Genomic DNA, 19283 nt, shown 5'->3' on the forward strand with positions numbered 1-19283 from the left:
GACTCAGATCAGAGCGGCGAGGAGTGTGAGGCCGCATCGCTCGCTCTGCTTTATGGGGGCGAGGAGGAGGAGGAGGAGGAGGAGGAGGAGGAGGAGGAGGAGGAGGAGGAGGAGGAGGAGGAGGAGGAAGGGTAAAAAAAAGAGGATTGATATGAAGTAAAGAGCGAAAAGGGAGGAGGGAAGGAGGAGAGGTAGGAAATATGAGCGGAATGTGAGGGAAGGAAGGAGGAAATGGGGCGGAGAGAGAGAGAGAGAGAGAGAGAGAGAGAGAGAGAGAGAGAGAGAGAGAGAGAGAGAGAGAGAGAGAGAGAGAGAGAGAGAGAGAGAGCGCAAGAAACAATTAAAAAACAAAAAAATGGAAGCAGGGCAAACGAAAGAAATGGCAGGGAAAGGGAGTAAGAAAGATAATAACACCGAAGCTGGGAGACAGAGCACCGTCGTCAAGTCTTAGCTTCTGACGTCGAGGTTGTACTTGATGACGGCCGCACTCGTAATTATTTCATCTGAAGATACAGCGTCACAGATTAAGGCTTGTCTCTGCTTGGAATGGGTTTTAGAGCCTTGTTTATGACTGCAATTAAGACTCGTTTATTGATTGGATTATCTGGTATCATAGTTGATCAATTCCTCTTTGTGTATTATCTATGTTTTTTTGTATCTGGTTATGTGATATTTCGTGTGTAAGTTTTAATTATTCAGACATGTATATACTTATTTCTTTTTTTTTGCGTACTTGTGTGTAATTTAATCACTCGACCTCCTCAAACCAACCACCTCTTCTCCCCGCAGAGAAACTCACGGAGACGAGCATCAAGTCGGAAGACGAACTCGACGACAGCGCCGACATCGAAGCCGAAGACATCGACATCGACGTCGTGTCGGACAAAGATGACTGCGACCTCGACAGCAGCAAGGACCCGCTCGACAGGCCGGGCTCCAAGTCACCAGAATCGACCTCCTCCGACTCGACTCACAAGGAGTCGGGGAAGGCCGCGAAGCTCGAGATGAAGACTAAAGGCAACTGCCCCGACCTGGAGACCATCGACTGCCACCTGGAGACCAAGGAGCTCTGGGAGAAGTTCTTCGAGCTCGGGACGGAGATGATCATCACCAAGACGGGACGGTAAGTGTCTTCGGCTTCACGTTGGGCGGGACTTGCCCTTTTTTTTTTTGGGGGGGGGGGGGGCTGGGTTCGTTTTAAAGGGTTGGGGGTTAGGGATGTTCGCGGTCTGTTCTCTGGGTTTTAAAGCTTTATATGGATCTTGATATTCAATAATACATACATATGCGTACATAGATGCATATATTATGTATAACTGTGCGTGTATTATCGTCATATAGATGAACTGATTTTCTATAGAAAACAACAAAAACACAAGAAGTAGCTAGAGTATTGTAAACAGACTTACTTTCGCTGTCCTAAAGCTCCGTATTCAGCGCGCGTGGGTACCAGTACGGCTAAAAGGGTTGAGGATGAGAGGGGGAGGGAGAGAGGGAGGGGGGAGGGGAGAGGGAAAAGGTCCTTCCTTCCTTCCTCCCTGCCCCCATCCCCCACCCTCCCCTCCCCAACCTCCCGAGGGCTCTCCCGCAGTGTCGGAAAACACCCGCTTGTTAAGCCCTTCTTCCCAATTTTATGGTTTTCTAATTTGATTTCCACGCGGCCGGGACAATGTCCGAGGGATGACACCGTAGCGCCCGCGTCACCACCCTCCTCTGGCGATGATCGAAGGGGGTGGGGTGGGGGTTGGGGGGGGATTGAAGGATCGGCGGTAGGACTCTGATGGGGGGCGTAGGAAGCTGTTGGTTTATTTACGGGGTGGATTAAAGGATGGTAGAAGCTTAGGATTATACACCTAGTAGCAAACTTTTGACGTTTAATCGCTCTAGGATGTGCGAATGCTGATATGTTGGGAGAGTAATGTAAATGTATATTTGAAGAAGGATAGTACCTGATGCGAAATCCCTTCTAATTAAACCACCTTCATTTAAAACCAAGTACCAGAATAAATAACACAATAGATAAACAAACAAAAATATAATTAATACAACTTGATTAATTAACTTCCACAATTACACGCAAAAAAATCAATTATAAAATAGTAGGAAAAGGGGGAGAGGGGAAAATCTGAGCATAGCGACACCAGATCCCGCGCGGCCATGTGGAAGCGGCCGCCTGCCTGACCCCTGTCTTCGTTCCGGAACACGACGCCATTGTTGCGTTCCCGCGGGGATTGGCGGGACCGTGTGTCGCCCTCCGGACCACCTCGCACGGAGATAAACACTCATATCCGGGCGATTTATCCTTATAAAACCCTGCTATTAATCATAATCTATCAAATGACTCCTTCGGGAGGTGGTTCTGAGGGGGTGGGGAGGGGTCCCCAGGGACCGAGTCAAATACTTGGAAGGAAAAAGGAGTGAGGTGAAGAAAAGGTTAGTCGACGGTCTGCGGTGTAAACAAAGGCGGCCGGACAAAGCGTCGACTTGATGGTGTTTCCCCCCAAGTCGCCTTCTGCCACAATCGCGATCCATTGACGCCTCTTCGACGCGACATTTGCTGTTCCGGCGTCATTGACAAGGGGAAACAGGCGGTCGTGATTTGCTGTTAATGCGAGGGACAGCCACGCCGCTCCGGGGGAAACAACGGAGGGATGAAGAGAAGTAAATTAGCTTCTATTTTGGGGGATGTTTTGCTCTCGTCGCTTGTTTGCGATACGTTTTTCTTTTTGTATGAACGAATTTTGTAGAGATAAAGATATATATATATATATATATATATATATATATATATATATATATATATATATATATATCTATAAAGAGAGAGAGAGAGAGAGAGAGAGAGAGAGAGAGAGAGAGAGAGAGAGAGAGAGAGAGAGAGAGAGAGAGAGAGAGAGAGAAAGAAAAGAAAGAGAACAAGAGAAAGAGAGACAGAGAGAGAGCATAACACGAGACAAGACGGAAGACAGTACACATCCCCCCCCCCAAAAAAAAAAGAGCAAATGAAAGAAAATAACTTCGCATGCAGTTGGCCCCCTTCAGCAGACGTATCTCGTGGTAGAGTGTCATTCGTCCCGTGATTTATAACCATCCCCAAGAAATTAAGATTAATTTAGCGTGACGCCGCTTTTGAGAGAAAATTGGCTCGCTGCTTTGCCTTCCTTGGCCGCCAGATGTCAGTTCTCTCGGCTGAAGGAGAGAGAGCGTCCGTGCTTGCTGCGATCACTCGTCGGCCATAATTCACACTTAGTGTCGACGAGAATTATGGTATTTCTATAACTATCAGCACCATCGCTGGCGGCTCTCGGCGTGATTAATAGAAGCTCAGTGATAGTTCTTGACGCCGCCATAATTTGGTAATTCTCTACCGACTGTTAACGTGCACTCGCAATGGCTGCAATTGCGCGCTGATCGCCGTGGACAAGTGATGTGCTAAGTACGGGTTTTGCGTGACTTTTCTTTTTTTTATCTCGTTCCTTCCTTCCTCCCCTCCCTCCCTCCCTCCCTCATTCCCTCCCTCCCTCCTTCCCTTCGTCCCTCCCTCCCTCCCTCCTTCCCTTCGTCCCTCCCTCCCTCCCTCCTTCCCTCCCCCCCCCCCTCATCTACATCTCCCACCCCTCTATATCATTTTCTTCTCCGCAATTTCTCCCGATCGGCGGAACAAAACGAAACCCAAATGACAGGACATCGGAAGGATACGTGCAAGAAGTCCTTTGATGTCGATCCCCGTCCTCGTGCAACCGGCTTGTCGCGCCGAACTCGTTCCGGAAATCGAAATTACGTTCGATTCGTGTAGCGGCGGCGATAATGAGCTTGATAATGATGATTAAGAACTTGGATGATTGTTACGTGGTGGTGTTAAGGAGGTGTTGGTGCCGAGTCGGGTTATTATTATTATTATATATTTTTTTCTTTTATTCGTTTTTTTTATTTTCATTTTTTTTCCTTTGGAGTTTTCTTTCTTCTCTTTTGCGTATTTTTTTTTTTTTTTTATCTTGTCGTTTTTGATCGTTTTAATTAGATTTTGGATTTAACTTTTTCTTTCTCTTTCTTTCTCTTTCTCTTTCTCTTTCTCTTTCTCTTTCTCTTTCTCTCTCTCTCTCTCTCTCTCTCTCTCTCTCTCTCTCTCTCTCTCTCTCTCTCTCTCTCTCTCTCTCTCTCTCTTTCGGCATCAATTCGATTCACACCGTGCTAGTTGGCTAATGTTACCCTTGGTTATCATTACACCCGTTGCAAAGTGTTATTACTCTATTTCTTCGCTTCGTGTTACTTCCCTTGTTTTATTACTTATTCTATGTTATTACGTCATTTCCCAATAAGGATAGGATAGGGGGGGGAGGAGTGGGAGTGGGGAGGCGGATGGGGATATATAGCTAAAGACTCACTAATAGATTTGATCTTATTATTGTTATTTATTTATTTTTTTTTTTTCATTATCATTATTTTTTTAACGGGGTGGGGGGGGGGTAAAGATATAAAGATAAAAATAAGAGTTCTTTTCAGTTGTTATTAGTTCAACCCAGGTTTATGGTTCGATAATGCCGTGGCTATGCCCCGTTGTTCTCAGTGGCAATTTGATATAAGCAAACGAATGAAAAATTGAATCACGGCGCATAAATCTCAGCAGACCCGGTCAATTTAGAGTTAATGCCACAGGGGTTTTTCAGTCTTAAGTGTCTGTTCTCGAGTTAATTGAATGCATAATGATGTCATTCCCTGTACCGGGTCATCATTTAGCGGAAATGTGTCTTGCTCTCGCCCCTCCTCTCCCCACTCTCCCCTTATTCATGCACACACACACACACACACACACACACACACACACATATATATATACACATATATATATATATATATATATATATATATATATATATATATATATATATATATATATATATATATATATATATATATATCCGGGAGAGATCCGGTAAAGCGTAAAAGGAGGGAAGGGAAGGAGAAAAAGAAGGAGAGGAGGAGGAGGAGGAGGAGGAGGAGGAGGAGGAGGGGAAGGAGGAGGCGGTGGCAGAGGGTAGAGGGGAGGGGAGGCAGAGGCAAAGGGCAGCGTGAGTGTAGCGAGAGGGAGGGCGAGTGAGAAAGCCTTGTTATTCAACTCTTAACTTTTCGTCTCGATCGATTTCTCTCCATCAGTCCTCCAGTGGCGGCCATAATTCTGAAGAGGATCGGATTGCATTCAAAACCATAAATATTTTCCCCGTGCAACATAATGCCACTCGGCGGGAGCGTGCATGAGAGAGTGTCATCATGTTCACTTATCATGTTCGAAGCTCGTAACGGCTGTCAACAAACACTACTCGAGACACACGCGCGTATACACAAGGAGACGTAAACAGACACACAGGAACGTGCGCCTTGAACACTTTCGCCTTGTTTAGTCCACTTTTTTTTTTTTTTTTTTTTTTGGGGGGGTGAGGTCTTTTTGTCGGTTTTATTTTTGTTCACCATCTTCTTTTATTATTATTATTATTATTATTTCTTTTTAATAAATATCTTCACTTTCTCCTCCGCTACCTTCCTCTTCCTCCATCAACCACGTTTCTCCTCCTTTTCCACCTTCCTTCCTCCTCCTTCCTCCTCCTCCCCCCTCCTTTCCCCTTCCACTTCAACCACCCTCCACCTTCCTCCACCTCCTCCTCCCCTCCGTTATCACCGTAATACACCGCTTCAATCAAGTCAATGAACGACCCCTGATAAAACCCCCGCCCGTGAATTACTATGTGGCATTAATATCACTTGTTCAATTACTTGTTGAGAGTCGAATTAAATTTTCAGAGCGTCGTACATCAAGTAACTGATACTAAAACACGGCGTTGTTACTAGCGAGAAAAGAAGAAAGGAAAAAAATATATTGCTGTTCTCTGTTCCTTTTGTTCTCTTGTGCCGTTTCGTCTTGCTATCCTGATGTTATTGCTGCTGTTGCTACAATTACCCTGCTACTATTATTACTGCTACTGATTTCTTATATTACTACTATTTCCAATACTACTGCTACTACTACTACTACTACTACTACTACTACTACTACTACTACTACTACTACTACTACTATTACTACTAATACTACTACTACTAGTAGTAGTACTACTACTGTGCATACTTCTGCTGTTACAACTATTATTAGTACTACATCCTTCCATACAACCAGCTGCCCCCACCCCCTGCTAAGCGTCTAACCCTCTGCCCTCTCCACCCCCATTGCCCATCGCCCCTCCCCCTTCTCCCCCTTTACACCCCCTTCCCCATTCGTGACCGAGTCCCCATTACGGCGTGAGTTATGACGGAAGTAAAGTCGGTTATAATAAGGCCATAATAACGCTATAATAACACGCTATGCTTCGGCATCCGGACGGAGGGAATAGGAGAGAGAGAGAGAGAGAGAGAGAGAGAGAGAGAGAGAGAGAGAGAGAGAGAGAGAGAGTAAAAAGAAGCGTTGATATATGATCTAGAGGAGAAATTGATAAGTTTGCTCGGAAATAAGGATTATAATTCCCAATCACACCTCACCTTTTCTTGGCAATCGGGGCGGTAGAGATTTAGCGATCTTCGCTTTATTGTAGCAGAGATAGCGGTTTTGTAGCGGGGATTACGATGTCGTAGCGGGATGGCTTGTTTGCACGTTTTTGGATACGCTTCGCTGTGAGAGTGTGCGGGTGGCTGTTTGTTTGTGTATGTGAGGGAGGTGTCGTCGCTGCCAGTCAGCTGTCAGTCATGTCCGGGTGTTTGTGGTGATAATTGTGCTGTGGTGACGTTCACAGCAGGATCAGGACACCCGAAGGACTGCGCCAACTAACGTCTTTTGTCTTGTGAGGATCAGCTGGGCAAGTGGGAACAGTCGTGTTATGTTGTCTATTGATGTAAGGGACATTTGCACTCGTCGGAATCAACTACAGATACATCATTTATAATAGTAAAGTAGATCGAATTTCAGCGTCAAAATAAAAGGGAAATAAAAATGGAATGAAGTAAAGAAAAAAGGTCCCGCTATAAAAAAAAAGTAATATATATATATATCACGGCGTCTCAGCATGATCCATAATTCAAACATCAGAATTCCCATGATAAATCCCGTGTTCCAGTGGCTCCTCCCCGCCCCCTCTTACCCCTACTCCCTCCTCCCTCTTCCTTCTCCTCCTCCTCCTCCTCCTCCTCCTCTTCCTCCTTCTCCTCTTCCTCCTCCTCCTCCTCTTCCTCCTTCTCCTCTTCTTATTCTTCCTCCTCCTCCTCCTCTTCCTCCAGCTCTCACCCCTGCATGTTCTCCTCCCCCTCTCTTCTTCTTCCCTTCCCGTTCTACTTCTCTTCCTCCTCCTCCTTCTTTCAAAGGTGTATCAGGCAGCCATGTCAACCTTTCCAGCCCCTCCCCCCCCCCTCCCCGTTGCCTTGCCCGCACGCCCCCCCCCCCCTTACGCAGTTTCTTAAAACACACCGCTCCGGGAAAGCACTGCCATTATAGTTCCTTCTCTTTTTAATTTATGACCTTCTTGGACTCTGCCATCCTTCATCGGGTAAAAATTTCAATTTGTTTCCAACACTGACAACAGTCCGAGGACATTTGTAGAGAAAATGGGAGTTTGGCTGATGGAGGTTGTGTGTCTCTGTGTTCATGTGTGTGTGTGTGTGGCGTGTGTGTGTGTGTGTGTGTGTGTGTGTGTGTGTGTGTGTGTGTGTATGTATGTATGTATATATGTATATATATATATATATATATATATATATATATATATATATATACATATACACATACGCGAATAGCAATTACGTTTGAAAAATAAAAACTAGAACAGCTGATTTTTTCCCACCCGACCATTATATTTCTCCGGACCAGGAACACTGGCATCGGGAACATATATTGTCGGTGTTTTATTGAAAGGCTTCTGATATATCGCCGCAGCTGTACCTCCGGAACCTACTTACGGTATGGTGTTACTTAGCAATCATGGTGTTTTATGCCCGCGTGTTGTATTATTCACCTGATATTTCAAGTCTTCATAGGTCATTCTACATATATATAGGAGGAGGACCCACAAATAGAGTCATAGATTATCCATACACACTTCCATTAACCAATCAACAACCTTCCCACCTCTCTCTTTTCCTGAAAAAAATGAGGGGGAGGGGCAGGGGGGAGGGGTTGTAAACGAATCAAACATAGATAAATAAAAAAAATAACAAAAACAAAATGGAATCACTATCGTTCAACATCAGGTCATAAACACGGCTGCAAACAGTGAATTAATACTCCATAATCATAGATTAACAAGACCCCCAAGCGCGGATTAAAAGAATCAAACGCCTCCGGTCTCATATATATATATATATATATATATATGTGTGTGTGTGTGTGTGTGTGTGTGTGTGTGTGTGTGTGTGTGTGTGTGTGTGTGTGTGTGTGTGTGTGTGTGTGTGTGTGTGTGTGTGTGTGTGTGGGGGTGTGTGTGTGTGGTGTGTGTGTGTGTGTGTGTGTGTGTGTGTGTGTGTGTGTGTGTGTGTGTGTGTGTGTGTGAGTGTGTGTGTGTGTGTGTATGTGTATGTGTGTATGGAAATATACCATACAATCTCAGCTATTTCCTCCCTTCCTTAAGAAAAATGTCATCGAGCTGAATGTGCTCGGGCTGTACCCAAGCCTCGTGAGTATAACCAAGCAGGGGGGGGGGCAAGGGGGGAGGGGGAGGGGGAAGGGAGAGGGGGGAAGGGGGAGGGGGAAAGAAGCGTGCTGTAGTGTCCAGACAAAAATCCTAAGGCGGGACTCCATAGCAGCTAAGAGGTGGGTGGAGAGGGGAGGGGAGGGGATGGGGAGGGGAGGGGAGAGGTGGTGGTGGGGGGAGGGGGGAGAGCAGGGAGAAGGTGGCCTCCCTCATGAATCAGCGGCCGAGCCACCCTCGCCCGGCACTCTATAATAAAGGGCCATCAACATTCTCGACTCGTGCAATCATCAACACATTCGCCGGACTTAATCATACACATTGAGTCCCGATTGCAATTGTACGTATCCTCAAGTCCCAGGACAAATTGGGAGACGCGGTTGGTGGTCTTGTGGACGCCTCCTTCGCCTCCTACGACCTCTCGCTCTCTCTCTCTCTCTCTCTCTCTCGCTCGCTCTCTCTCGCTCGCTCTCTCTCTCTCTTCCTCTCTCTCTCTCTCTCTATCTCTCTCTTTCTCTCTCTCTCTCTCTCTCTCTCTCTCTCTCTCTCTCTCTCTATCTCTCTCTTTCTCTCTCTCTCTCTCTCTCACTCTCTTTTTATTTCTCTTCCTCTCTCTTTCTCTTTCTCTCTCTCTCACTCTCTCTCTCTCTCTCTAGAGAGAGAGAGATATAGATAGAAAGAGAAAGATAGAGAGAGAGAGAGGTGTCCAAAGTAGCGAGAATTGAATGCAGATCCGGATTCGAGATTAGAGATTAGAGATTAGGGTAGGAGCGTCGAGCTTAAGTGGCAACTCGAAGGTTACTAATGTTTCCAACACCGAGTTTAACAATTAGGGAACCAAATAGAGAAGTTTTTTTCCGAAGGGGGGATGGAGAGGGGGGTGGAGGAAGATGGGTAGGCGGGGGGAGGGGGGATGGAGGAAGATGGGTAGACGGGGGGAGGGGGAGGGGGAAATTGAAAGATAGAGGAAGGGGGGGTGGGCTATTGGGAGGTGGAGGGGGGGTGATTGTGGTCGAAGCGCTGCTCGGAATTTCTATTGGATTAAGAAAAAAAGACTTCTGGCGTTTTGTCGAGGTTAAACCTATGTTATTTGTACGTGTCTTCTTCTTTTTTGCTGTTATTTTCGTTGATGCTTTTTTTTTCTTGTTTCTTCATCTTTTTTTTTTTACGCGTGTGTATATTACGTTTTGTCATCATTGACTAACTCCTCAAAACCACTTATTCCACCAATGGATATGTATTATCAAAGTATTGAACAAAGTGAACATGTCGATGTAAATCAGAAGGAGAGGGTATAAAAGAGGAGGAGGAGGAAGAGGAGGAGGAGGAAAGAGGAGGATGAGAAGGATGAAAGAGGAGGACGGAGAGCAGGAGGAGGAGGGGGAGGCTGAAAAAGGAGGAGATGAAGTAAGGCTGATGATAAGGGAGGCAGTAAGAGCAAGATAAAAGGAGTAATAAGAGGAGGGCAGATTATCAGAAGGAGATGAACAGCGCGGGATTAGTAGGAAGTTATCGAGGGGGAAAGTGGCGTGGTGAGAGCATAGTAGCGCGTGAATGAGAGAAGGAAGGAGGAGGACGCGAAGAGGGGAAGTGAGAGAGAGAGAGAGAGAGAGAGAAGGGAGAGAGAGAGAGAGAGAGAGAGAGAGAGAGAGAGAGAGAGAGAGAGAGAGAGAGAGAGAGAGAGAGAGAGAGAGAGAGAGAGAAGGGAGAGAGAGAGAGAAGGGAGAGAGAGAGAGAGAGAGAGAGAGAGAGAGAGAGAGAGAGAGAGAGAGAGAGAGAGAGAGAGAGAGAGAGAGAGAGAGAGAGAGAAAGGTGATGAGCGATGAAAAGACAGGAGAAAAAGCAATGAAAGGTAAGGCAAGGGGAGAATAAAAAAAAACGAATAAGAATGAGAGGAAAGGAAAGGCAATAAAAGGGAAAAGAGAAAGGGGAAAAGAAGATGATGAAAGTAATCGGCCAATGCAAGGGCCTTCGCTGGACATGGCTATGTTTTGTACCTACGAAAGCAGAGGATGGAAGATGGAAAGTATATCTTGGGTATACCTGCAGGTGTGAGTGTGGTATAACCAGAATGACAGTGGTCGTCTTAGTAATGAGAAGTGGTAACGGGCAGGCGTGCGGGTGTGCTAGTATGTGTGCGCGTGGGCGGGCGGGCGTGCGTGCGGGCGGGCGGGCGGGCGGGCGAGTGAGATTGACTCTCTCCCACGAGGCGCCCTTTTAGCATGTCAGGTTAGTGTCGTTGCGGGCAAGGGACGCGGCCGCCGAAGATCCTGTCTTGAGAGAGGAGGAGGAGGGTGAGGAAGAGGAGAGGGAAGAAGAAAAAAGAAGAAGAAGAGGAGGAGGAGGAGGGATGACTCCTCGCAAGATCGGCCGAAAGCCCGTGACTTTCACGCTGCGCCGGAGAACACGATAGGCTGGGGCGTTTCTCACTTCGATGTCGCACTGGAGACCCGAGCCGCGTCTCACACTCGCCCTGATGGGTCGCCGAAGCCACAAGGTGTCCCTCCGCCCCGCTAGTCTCGACGGTGCTGCCCGCTGCTGGCCGAGGAACGCAGTGCCGCGACCAGTAACGATTTTGGCTCCGACAAGTCACTCGCTTCGGGGGCGACCGTGATCAGAAAAGCCGTCTCGAAGGCTGTCTCGACTCTCTCTCTCTCTCGCTCTCTCTCTCTCTCTCTCTCTCTCTCTCTCTCTCTCTCTCTCTCTCTCTCTCTCTCTCTCTCTCTCTCTCTCTCTCTCTCTCTCTCTCTCTCGCTCGGTCTTTTCGCATATTCTCCCTCTTCATTCGTTCTTGCCTTGTCTTCGGGATTACCAAATCAGATGCAAAATATCCTCGGAACATCGGCGCCGCACGGAGCGATTCGGGCGTGAGGTCGAAGGCAGCGGCGGCAACGCGAAAGGCAGTGAAGTCCGCCGCTCGTAGCTCGCTCGATCGACTGTGTTATTGAAAAAGAAAGTTTATATTACTGTTCATTACGGATTTTAATGATATTGATACTAGTGTGGATTATGAGGTGGGACTGATGATGATAACGGTACTTATGATGATGTTCGTTATGATTAAGAGAAAACTGTAACTTTCGTTATCATCATGTCAGTAAGAATGATAATGATAATGGTAATAATGAAAATAGTAATAATAATTAAAATACTTGTATTAAAAGTAATAATAATAATTATAATAATAATAATAATAATGATAATAATAATGATAATGATAATAATAATAGTAATAATAATAATAATAACAAAAGCAACAACAACAAATAAACAACACCCATATACCCCTCTAAAAAAAAAAAAAAAAAAAAAAAAAAGCATCATCAAAATTCCCCCGCCCTTTCTCCCTCCGTACACCCTCGCCCACGGATTCAACCCTTCTTCAAGATAAATAAATAAAGATTGCTCAGTTAACCACGAGATCTCGGGAGCTTATCGCCGTAACGGAAGAGGGATCGGTGTCCCGGCGCGGGAGAGGAGGAAAGGTGAGCTTGCGCGAGTTGCGTGCGCGTGTGTTGTGTTGTGTTGTTATTATCATTATTGTTATTAGTAGTAGTAGTGGAAATATTGTTATTATTTTTGTTATTGGTGTTGTTATTATCATATTATTATTAGTATTATTGTTGTTATTATTATTATTAGCATCATCATCATCATCATCATTATTATTATTATCATTATTATTATTATTATTATTATTATTATTATCATTATTATTGATATTATTATCATTACCATGATTATTTTTATTATTATCATTAGTACTATTATATATATTGTTGTTGTTATTGTTACTGTTATCGTTATTATCGTTATTATTATTATTTCTATGATTATTATCATTATCATTGTTGTCCTTACCATTATTATAATTATTTTTCCATCATCACCATCATAAACATTATCGCTATCATTGATATTCTGACTATCATTTTTATAATGATTCTCATCAACATTACCAAGATTAATATACAATTGTCTAGTAAATACTGCGTTAGGGAAAACTCCGAAAGCAAAGGAAGAAAAAGAAAGAAAGAAAAAAAATACCAGACCCTTTCAATCATACACACTCAACTCCTGCAATTCTTCTTTTTTATTAAGAGTATTACTTAAACCCTCAATCGTTTCACCCCCCCCCCACACACACACACACACCCTTTATTTCCGAGGAAGTTCAAAGAGTGAGAAAAAAAAGACTAGAAAAAAAATTAATTTCAATTTTTAAACTTCTCTTTCCTTTGCCCCCTTTCTTACATAACAGCTGGTAGACGTTGGAAGAGGAGGAATGAAGAAGGGGGAGGGAGGGTAGAGGGATGGGTTGGGTGAGGGGGGAGGGGGGTATTCTTAACCCGGGCCTCTAGGGTTGATTGTGAAGAAGCCTTCTCTCTTTCTCTTTCTTTCCTTATTTCGCTTTCTCCTTCTTTTCTTTTTTTTCTTCTTTATTTCTTTCTCTGTCTTTAGCTTTGTCTGTCCGTCTCTCTTTCTCTCTCTCTCTCTCTCTCTCTTCCTAACTATCCCTCTCTTTCTTTCTCCTTTTTTTAATTTCTCCTTCCCTCTCTCCCTCCCTTTCCTCCCATCCTCCCTCCCTCCTTTCATTTCGTGCTCCCATCCTCCCTCCCTCCCTCCCTCTCTCTATCTCTCTCTCTCTCTAACTATCCCCCTCTTTCTCTCTCCTTTTTTTTATTTCTCCTTCCCTCTCTCCCTCCCTTTCCTCCCATCCTCCTTCCCTCCCTCTCCCTCTCTCTATCTCTCTCTCCCTCTCTTTCTATCTCTCTCTCGCATAAGAATCCAACGATGCCTCTCATTGCTATTCCTCAAAGGAAATCATGTGGCCGGTCTTTCGGGCCTTCTATCTGCTTCATCTTGTTACCTGTGCTTCGTCTGGGATTTTTTTTTTTACATTACTTACGCTCGGCGACAAACGCACGGGGTTAAATGTCTCTTCCTCCTCCCTTTTTTTTCTCTCTCTCTCTTCCTAATATTCGGGAGGGGAGGGGGAGGGTGGCGGTGGGGTGATGATGATAATAATAATAATAATGACAATAATAATGATAATATTATTAATAACAATAACGATGGTCATAATGATGACAGATATAATAACAATAACGATGATAATAACAGCAATAAAGAAACACTAAGCTTCTTTCGCTCGTAAACCAAAACGAGACTCAGTTCGGTGGCAAATGACGTCAGCAAAGGTCGAATTAGTGGATTCTATCTATTATGCATATGCTTATTACCCGGGTTGCGTCATAAGGTAAATGCAACGTTTGCTGAAGTTAACATTATCATCCGAGGAAGATTGTGAGGTGAGGGAAGAGGAAGAGGGAGGGCAAGGAGGAGGAGGAGGAGTAGGAGGGTGAGGAGGAGGAGGTGGTGGAAGAGGTGGTGGAAGAGGTGGTGGAGGTGGAGGTAGAAGTGGAGGTGGAGGTAGAGTGGTATGAGATGGAAGGTGGAGGGTGTATCAGGGTTCTCCCCTTCCTCTTCCCTTCCACCCTCCCTCCCCCACACCTCCCCCCTTCCCCCATCTATCCTTCCTCTCCGCAACCCGATATTTTGTTTCAATTTGGCTCCACACACTACGTCCCTTCATTTCCTTTCTCCTTGCTTAACCGGCGGACAGCAAAACAGGCGTGTAAATTAGGTCTCATTATTCTATCCGGAGATGCATTATTCATGAATATGTTAAGTTCGTGTTTCGCTTTATTATGAATTATGCTCGCCGACCTTAATGTCCTTGTTTTACAGCACCTACCTGGCCCCGGATCTTCTCTCGCGGCGAGAGTTGATCAACGCCCTTGATTGCGTAAGGGCGGGTATTTAAGCGTTCAAGTAGGAATTCCATGCTTACGTCCGCGGGCCACTTGTAACTCTCCTGCCCCGAAACCCTCTCGGAATCCCGTAAGAAGTGCTAATGATGGGAAACGACCAATCATAAGGCGGCTTTTATAACCCCATCCATCATTCTCGCTTCCAATTGGCGGAGAGAATTCGTGTGAGTCCTGACACTTCCAGTCACGAGAGGAGTTGGTGTCTCATCGGGGCTGACTTATTTACGCGTGTGGTTTGGCATTAATGGCGACCGCCGAGCACCCTTTTTTATACACATTGTCTAGTTCCTCCTCCTTCTCCTCCTCCTCCTCCTCTCTCTCCCTCCCTCCCTCCCTCCCTCCCTCCCTCTCTCCCTCTCTCCCTCCCTCTCTCTCTCTCTCTTTTCGATCATCTGCGAACAGCATTCTCATTGCTTGACTTCGTGACTCAGCGGTGCCAACTAAGTCTTAAGGAAACGTTGGGACACGGGGATTTTCGCGCAAAAAAGAGGCAAGGGTATAGAAGACATCCTGCGTGTTTATGTATGTTTTCACTAGCGGATTAAAGAGTTAGTTGTAATTTCTTGCTTCGCAGCCGTAAATATGTACATTTTGTGCATCTGTGATTTTTTTTCTTCTTCTTCTCACTCGGAATATAATCTTAGGATCGTATTTTTCAATTTTAAGAAGCTAGGTATTACAGTCAGAAAAAGAGGTCTTCCGTATTTCCGTCATCCAGATTAAGGTAGAATGCTTCACTGTACGATTCTCAAAAAGCGTTAGTGAAAAGGGGAGAGATAAAAAGAAATATATTTCGATTTTTTTCGGTTTGAAGATATATAGCCAAACTTTTTGTCTTTATCTGGACGTAATTATTTTTTGCGGTTAAGGGCATTTTTGACAAATGAATTTTCCATTTGCATAATACTTGGATTATCTCAGGCTCTCTGGGGCATTACGCACTTTCACAAAACAGATCCTCATATTACAATTAGTCGGAAGCTATGAATTGAACGCAAAAAGAGAGGCGTGGGTATAGACGCACCCCCCTCCCCCCTCGTTCTCTCTCACAAAAAAAAAGAAAAAATGTATGACCTAAATCCTCTATTTAAAGAAGAAAAAAAAAATCCCAGGACCCCCTCCCCCCCTGAAAAGCAACTCCAAAAGCCAAAAGGGAAACGGGTATTGTCATCCTTGATAAATCGGGTCCTCGGCGTTGTCAACAGTGTCAATAGAGGGTACTCGGACCACCCCGAACTCAGAAAAGTGTTGCTTCACCCTCCCAACCCCAACACTTGGCCCTTAATCACACCCTTTTCACTCTCTCCTCCTCCTCCTCCTCTTCCTCTGGATAGGACTCTTCCTCGAGGGTCTGGAGGCCGGCCAGAAAGAGGCTGTCGAAGCGCTCTCAATGACAGGGTTCTCGCGGTGGCATAATGGACATGGAGGTGTTCCGCGCTGAGATATGTTCCGGTGACTAGTGTTTCGTATAGCCCTCGGATGCGCCGTTTTCCCAGATCATGAAGCGAGAGAGAGATAAAAGAAAAAAAAAGGAAGAAAAAAAAAAAGAGAGAGAGAGAGAGAAATACTTGTGATAGTCTGCGAGAAGTGCTTGGGGGCATCTCACAGGTGGTCCTCTGTTTTTTTTTTCTTTCTTTCTTTTTTGGGGGCGAGTATAAACGGCTTTATCAATTATGAGACTGTGGCGTGCTCGCGCGTGTGTATGTGTCCGCGACGACGGCGGTGGGCTGAGCTCTAACGCCCGACGACCAGCGAGCCGCTGTGCGTGGCCTCGGCATCTCTAATTATTAATTTGAACAGTAATGTGGACTGCTGTAATTCAATTATTGGTCTCCGGGCCAAATGACAGAGCAAAGAAACGGTAATGACAGCATCGGGTGACGGGGAAATTGCTTCGATGAACACCGCGTGAAACCCCGGGACGGAAGCGAGCGTGTCCGACTGCGCGGCCGACAGATCTGTCTCTTCCTGGCCGCCGAGTCTCTCCGGCCGCGCCTCTGCTCTTCGGCGCGCTCTTGGGCGGCCCGGAGATCCTGCGCAGATCACGCTTCAGACTGGGCAATCATGTAACTAGTGTGTGTAGGCGTATGTATGCGCACATATATGTGCACATGCATAAATAAACACACACACACACACATATATATCTGTATATATAAATATTTATATATATATAATATATATATAATATATATATATATATATGATATATATATATACATACAACACACACCACATATATATATATATATATAATATATAACATATATAATATATATATATATATATATATATATATATATATATATATATATATATATATATACGTACACACAAACACATGTATTCCTATATATAAATTCCTCTCTCTCTTGACCCTTCCCCCCCGTCCCTTCCTCCCCCGAGGGAGTCGTTACGAAGCGAGCAGGTCAGTCGTTCACTACCTTGTTAAGACCTGTCACATCTGGTCGTCCGGCAGTCGCGCTCAAACGGGTGATAATGGCTGATTGTTCAGGACGCTTGAACAATCTAACTCCCTGGACGCTGCTGTGCGATTGTTTGTCCGGCTCGCGTCCAGATATGATAAATAAAAGTGTTGCTTCACGTTCAGTGATAAGAGATTTCACAAAATATCGAGGCTTTGTTGAATATTTTGGACATGACAAACTGAATGTCAGGCTTGTTAAGGCGCGGGGTGTTGGTGTGCGCGTGTAAAAGGGCGGGGGACTGGGAGAGGTTATATTGAAACCTGAAATAAAAGATTGCATGGTGTTGAGAGTGTATACGTACACACACACGCGCGATCATGTTTTTTTTTATTATTCCTTTTTTGTGATCGAGGGAAGAAGAAGAAGAAGAAGAAAAAACAGATGAAAATAAAAAAAATAAAAAAAAGTACTCTAATGTAAATATTTAATTGTTCACATGGGAACATTTCCCCGCAGGCTGACCGCAAAACCACGTGAAAATAGAATACCACGTAGCCTCCAAAAGCAACAACACACATACATTTATCCTGCTCCACCTTCTCTCCCTCCCTCCCTCCCACCCACCCACCTTCCATCTCGGCTGTCTAGCGGTCGTATTTACAACAACAACTGTCCTTTCTCCCTCCCCCTACATGCCATTAGGCCGCCGGTCAATTTGTCAATCGTCTTGTTACAGATTGAGGATGATCAGGGGAGATTTGGGACCGATAGCCGATTCAGGATTAACAGAAAGTGGCTTTGAGTGGAAGTTTGGAGGGTGTGACTGCGGGCGAGGAGAGGGAGAGCGGGAACGGGAGGAGGGGGACGAGAGGTAGAAGGAGAGAGGGAGAGCGGGAAAGAAGGAGAGGGAGAGAAAGAGGGGAAGTGAGAGAGAGAGAAAAAAAAAACGAAAGCGAGCTTCTGTTACCTACCTGACGGTAAAATGCGAATATTTTCAAATACACACACATATATATATATACAAAGAGAGAGAAAGAGAGAAAGAGAGAAAGAATGAGACAGAGAACGAGAACGACAGCAAAAGCGAGAGAACGAGAGCGAGAGAGAGAGAGAGAGAGAGAGAGAGAGAGAGAGAGAGAGAGAGAGAGACAGAGAGAGAGTACCAGAGCGAGAGATTGAGAGAGATCGAAAGATCCTCGCATCGCCGTGTTTACTCGGAAAAAGAAATTTCATAACTGGCGGCATCAGCGGATATGCCTGACTGATTGAGCTATGACACCTTCGGAGTCTCCCAGGCTCCAAAAGGCCTTCCAACCCTAATGACTATATGCGGCTGGTGGGTTTAGGGACTATATCAGTGGGATTTAAGGGAGTGTCCTCGTATCCGGGTGGTAATGTGGGCTTAAGGGGCTCTGTACCCCCGGCCGCCGGCTTTGGGATCTTTTGGGATACAGCTGCAAGGGATATGCGGGATCAACGCCGGGATGCGGCCTGGGATCCGAGTAATATAGTAGAGAAGCTCGTATGAATATTTAGGGGGGGGTCAGAGGGGGCGGCCTCCCCCCCCTTTCCTTTATTAATTGGAAGGACGAGATGACTGGCACGTGAAACATTTGTGCGTCCCTTCTGCACCTTTGTTTACTAATTTTGCAGCTTTGCATTCGCTTCTGTCGGCAATAGAGAAACAGGAGGAGGGACTATGAAATTGAATTTGGTTTCGTTCTCTCTCTCTCTCTCTCTCTCTCTTTCTTTCTTTCTTTTTTTTTCTTCCCTTGTTTAGCGCTGTATTTTATATTTCTTCTCCTGTTTCTCTTTTGTGGTGTATTCTCAATCGGGGAAAGCTTGTGTATCGAAAAGTTAAATGTTCGTTGTTTTGGTTGTGGTTTGATATAGGGACATGCCGCACACACACACACACACACACACACACACACACACACACACACACACACACACACACACACACACACACACACACACACACACACACACACACACATACACACATTAAAAAACAACAACAACATTCCAAAGTATGAACAGAAAAAAAGATAATTGGTCACCTCGAAAAGAAAAAATATATATAAATACATCATCAACAGTGACAGCCGCCGCTTCAAGCCGTGACCTAAATAATATCTATGGTTCCTCAGAGTCACACGGAAAAACGGATGCTTTCAAAATACAAAACGGGTGGAGACGAAATAAGATATTTCGAAATGTGTTATAAATCAATCTCTCTCTCTCTCTCTCTCTCTCTCTCTTTCTCATCTCTCTCTCTCTCTCTCTCTCTCTCTCTCTCTCTCTCTCTCTCTCTCTCTCTCTCTCTCTCTCTCTGTCTCTCTCATTTCTCTCTC

General features: G+C 45.1%; 1 protein-coding gene across 1 annotated transcript in view; it reads left to right on the forward strand.

Annotated features, from left to right (window-relative positions):
* LOC122246923 (uncharacterized) overlaps nt 1–19283 on the forward strand; it is an 86933-nt gene that overhangs the window by 19252 nt on the left and 48398 nt on the right. Inside the window, exon 2 of the mRNA XM_086549588.1 lies at nt 790–1123. Within this exon, the coding sequence (XP_086405714.1) occupies nt 790–1123 (334 nt within the window). The remainder of the gene's footprint in view (nt 1–789; nt 1124–19283) is intronic.

Source organism: Penaeus japonicus, unplaced genomic scaffold (assembly GCF_977035675.1).
Source record: "Penaeus japonicus unplaced genomic scaffold, GWHDUDI00000001_assembly GWHDUDI00000022, whole genome shotgun sequence".
NCBI classification, from domain to species: domain Eukaryota; kingdom Metazoa; phylum Arthropoda; class Malacostraca; order Decapoda; family Penaeidae; genus Penaeus; species Penaeus japonicus.